The following is a 3,439-nucleotide window of genomic DNA, read 5'->3' as shown; positions in this document are numbered from 1 at the left end:
TGTCTCCTTTCCTTTGTGGACATCTGTCTCCTCCGGATGAAATATATCCAATATCCAACAGAATCAAACTGCTATAGGTGGCAAGATGCTCTCCCAGGAAATGGCACCCTACTGGGGACTCAGTGTTGGCCCCTGCTATTTTCAAATGAGGCACTTATCAGTAGTGGTAGCCCGATCAGATTTGGTAAGGTAAATCGATGCTGTGGAGTCCATGCAGGTAGCCTCCATCCCTGCCACCATGGCCATTTTGCTGATGTGCACATTGAACAAGTGTCTGGGGAAAGAGGCTGATGGACATCCACAGAGTGTATCTTTTTGCCCATCCAGGGATAAGGTTCCTGTACAGTTAATGCCCTTCCACGGAAATTCATATGCAGCACTCACAGTCGGTGCCGATTCTGAGAGGTCCATCCACATATGCCTCTCCTCTCCCCAAACGTTCTTGTCACCAATTATTTAATCTTGTGGGGTAGGTACTTCATAAGTATTCTCTTATGGAAATTAGTCTATTCAAACATTCTAACTTTAAGTGGATTAATTTGAGTAATTTACAAATGCAACTTTTATTCTTCTATAGTTTCCTTATTCATCTTATGGTTCAGAGATGATTCTCAAGTTTGCTGCATTTGAGTACCATGCATTCTACCTACTGCAACATAGAATTTTAGAGAAACAGAGGTAATAGAGGCCATTAAACTTAAGATGCTCATTTTAGAGATGATCAAAGTAAGATCCAGGGAAAGGAAGTAAATGCTCAAACTCACAAAACAACTTAGCAAGGTTGACCTGGAATCCAGATCACTTGATGTCAGGTTCTGTGTCCTTCTACAACACAATGCAGAGTTTACCATGTTAGCCCCATGAACCATATTGCCTCCATGTACTGAGTCAGATCTGTATATTCCATTGCCTGAATTTTTAATGTTAGCTACATATATTTACTGTTTGCATGTACCACTTTGATTGCCTACATTGCCAGGCCATTCTCATTTTGGCTCCCTACTGTGTCCATGTACCATGTGACTTACAGTCACTATGTGTCATGTTGGTTACATGTATCCTATTGGGCCCAGTGCCATTATGGGGGATTGTATTATAACCTCTTTTTGCTGACTCAGTGTAGAGGGACTATACATCCATATGCAATGCTGCATGACTGCATTAGTTTTCTGTGATAAGAAAGTGCTTCCTGCCTTTTTGTCACCATGCTTGCCATGAACTGCTTTGGCCAGTAGGAATTGTCATGTCTGAACAGCAGCTTTCAGAGCCATCATGTATTTTGGCCATCAGGCAGTTGTCTCTATGGTAAGAATGGTTGTTCCAGAGAGGACCTCCTCCAGTAGGATCCAAAAATCCAATGGCAGAAGGCCATAGTAGACAGACAACTGACACGGAACATGAGCAATAATGAATTTTAGTTGTCGTGAGCCCTCACAGCACCAAGTTATCTGTCAGTGCTCCACAGTGTAGCAGGTTGATGGAGGCAGCCATGCTCCATTCATGAACCACATTGGTTGCACTGACCCTGTACTATGTTGACCTTAAGGCACTCCCTTTCCTCAGCATAGGACATTGTACTCCTGGTCCCGTCTGTCTCCCAATTCACCAGAGCCTCCTATCTCGCCCTATCAGTTTGAGAAAAGCCCCCTTGATGTCCTTGTTCCTCAGACTGTACACCATAGGGTTGAGCAGGGCAGTGAAGACATTGTAAAGGAGTGAGATCTGCTTGTCTCGTTCAGGAGAATAGCTGGAGTTGGGCTTCATGTAGATGTAGGTGGCTGGAGCATAGAAAAACGTAACCACGGTCAGGTGGGAAGCACAGGTAGAGAACGCCTTGCAGCGACCGCGTGTGGACTTGATCTTGAGGATGGCCTGGGCAATACGTATGTAGGAGGCCAGAATGAGGGAGAGCGGGGTAACAACAATGAACACACTGATGATGAAGTCCACCATCTCAATGAGGTGGGTATCCATGCAAGCCAAGTTTCGCACTGAGGGGCCCTCACAGAAATAGTGGTTTATTATATTGGGCCCACAGTATGGTAGCCTCATGGTGAGGAAAGTATGGATTAGAGAGAAGAAGAAACCACAGGCACAGGTCCCAGCTGCGAGCTGTGTGCACAGACTCCAGTTGAGGATCACAGTGTAGCGCAGTGGGTAGCAGATGGCCACATATCGGTCATAAGCCATGACCACAAAAACAATGCACTCAGAAAGGCCCAGGGCACTAAACACGTACATCTGCAGCCAACAGCCAGCAAAGGAGATAGTCTGAGAGTGAGTGAGAAGATGCACCAACATCTGGGGCATGATGGTGGTGACATAGCCCGTGTCCAGCAGGGAGAGGACACAGAGGAAGAAGTACATGGGAGTGTGGAGATGCACGTCCAGCCAGATCAGGGTGACGATGAGCCCATTGCCCAGGACGGAGCTCAGGTAGAGGAGAAGGAAGGCCAGGAAGAGCATCCTGTTGGACAGGGGGTCACTGGAGAAGCCCAGCAGGACAAACTCGGAAACCCAGCTTTGGTTTTGCCCTGGAGGCAGCTGCATGGTGGGGCCTGCAAGAGAATCATGCTCCTTGAAATGTCATCTAAAGTATGGTTTTAACCCCAGAATGCTGGAGGTTGTCAGGCTAGGATCTTAACTCTGGCCTTACTACTCACCTGCCGTCTTGAACAAGTTACTCTTTCAGTCTCAGTTCTCACCTATAAAATGTTGCTAATAATAGTGATGTTTCAGGGTTTTATGAAGAGTAGATGCAATGTATATGAAGCATCTAACACAATGCTTGAAAGCAATAATTAACAGTAACTGCTCATGTGCAATCTCTCCAGTCTAACTTCCCACCCCTCAGCGGACAAATTGGTCACTCACATGTAACAGTCAATGTGCACCACTTCAGATGCAGCTCCCCCAAAGCTTTAGAGGTGGTGTGAAGAGTGGATATAAACTACTACATAACCCTCCACCTCAGAGATCATTTGTCTCCATAGCCAAAAGCGTCTCTGCCATGTAAACATTTCACCCTTGCCAGCTGACTATGCGATGCTTTGTCAATAAAGGGCGGTTGAGGAGCACTGGGCTGTGATACCCTCAGGAGGGCACTAAGGGTGGGATTTCAAGCGTTGCTCAGTTGCTCAGGGTGAGAGCCAGTGGACTGCTGGCTGGAAGGGCCAGTAACACTCACCCCGCCTAGTCTCAGTGGACCAACTGCAGTCACACACTCAGGCCGCACTCTTGCCAGCCACTTCTGTGCAAGGTGTGGCTTGGCCCAGCAGTGTCCAACTGTATATTCCTGCGGTAGCCACACCTTTTTTGGAAAAAGTCTGAACTCAATCATTTATTGTTTTGAGGGATTTTCAGGAGCAGGGGGAGTGAGAGAGGCATCTCCTAAATCCTTAGTCCCTTAATGTGCCCTCTCCTTCAGCCACAAGGCCCC

General features: G+C 46.9%; 1 protein-coding gene across 1 annotated transcript; it reads right to left on the bottom strand.

The window, feature by feature from the left end:
* Positions 1 to 1,602: 1,602 nt before the first annotated feature.
* Positions 1,603 to 2,550, bottom strand: LOC140848589 (olfactory receptor 2A12-like). The gene has a single exon (XM_073232849.1). It carries the CDS (start codon positions 2,548 to 2,550, stop codon positions 1,603 to 1,605), a length of 948 nt encoding a protein of 315 aa, XP_073088950.1.
* Between the last annotated feature and the right edge of the window lie 889 nt (positions 2,551 to 3,439).

Source organism: Manis javanica, chromosome 4 (assembly GCF_040802235.1).
Source record: "Manis javanica isolate MJ-LG chromosome 4, MJ_LKY, whole genome shotgun sequence".
Classification (NCBI taxonomy): domain Eukaryota; kingdom Metazoa; phylum Chordata; class Mammalia; order Pholidota; family Manidae; genus Manis; species Manis javanica.
This window is presented reverse-complemented; position numbering and strand designations above follow the sequence as displayed.

What these genes read in the sequence shown, in the direction of transcription:
- LOC140848589 (XM_073232849.1), bottom strand. Translation starts at nt 2,550, where the DNA reads ATGCAGCTGCCTCCAGGGCAAAACCAAAGCTGGGTTTCCGAGTTTGTC.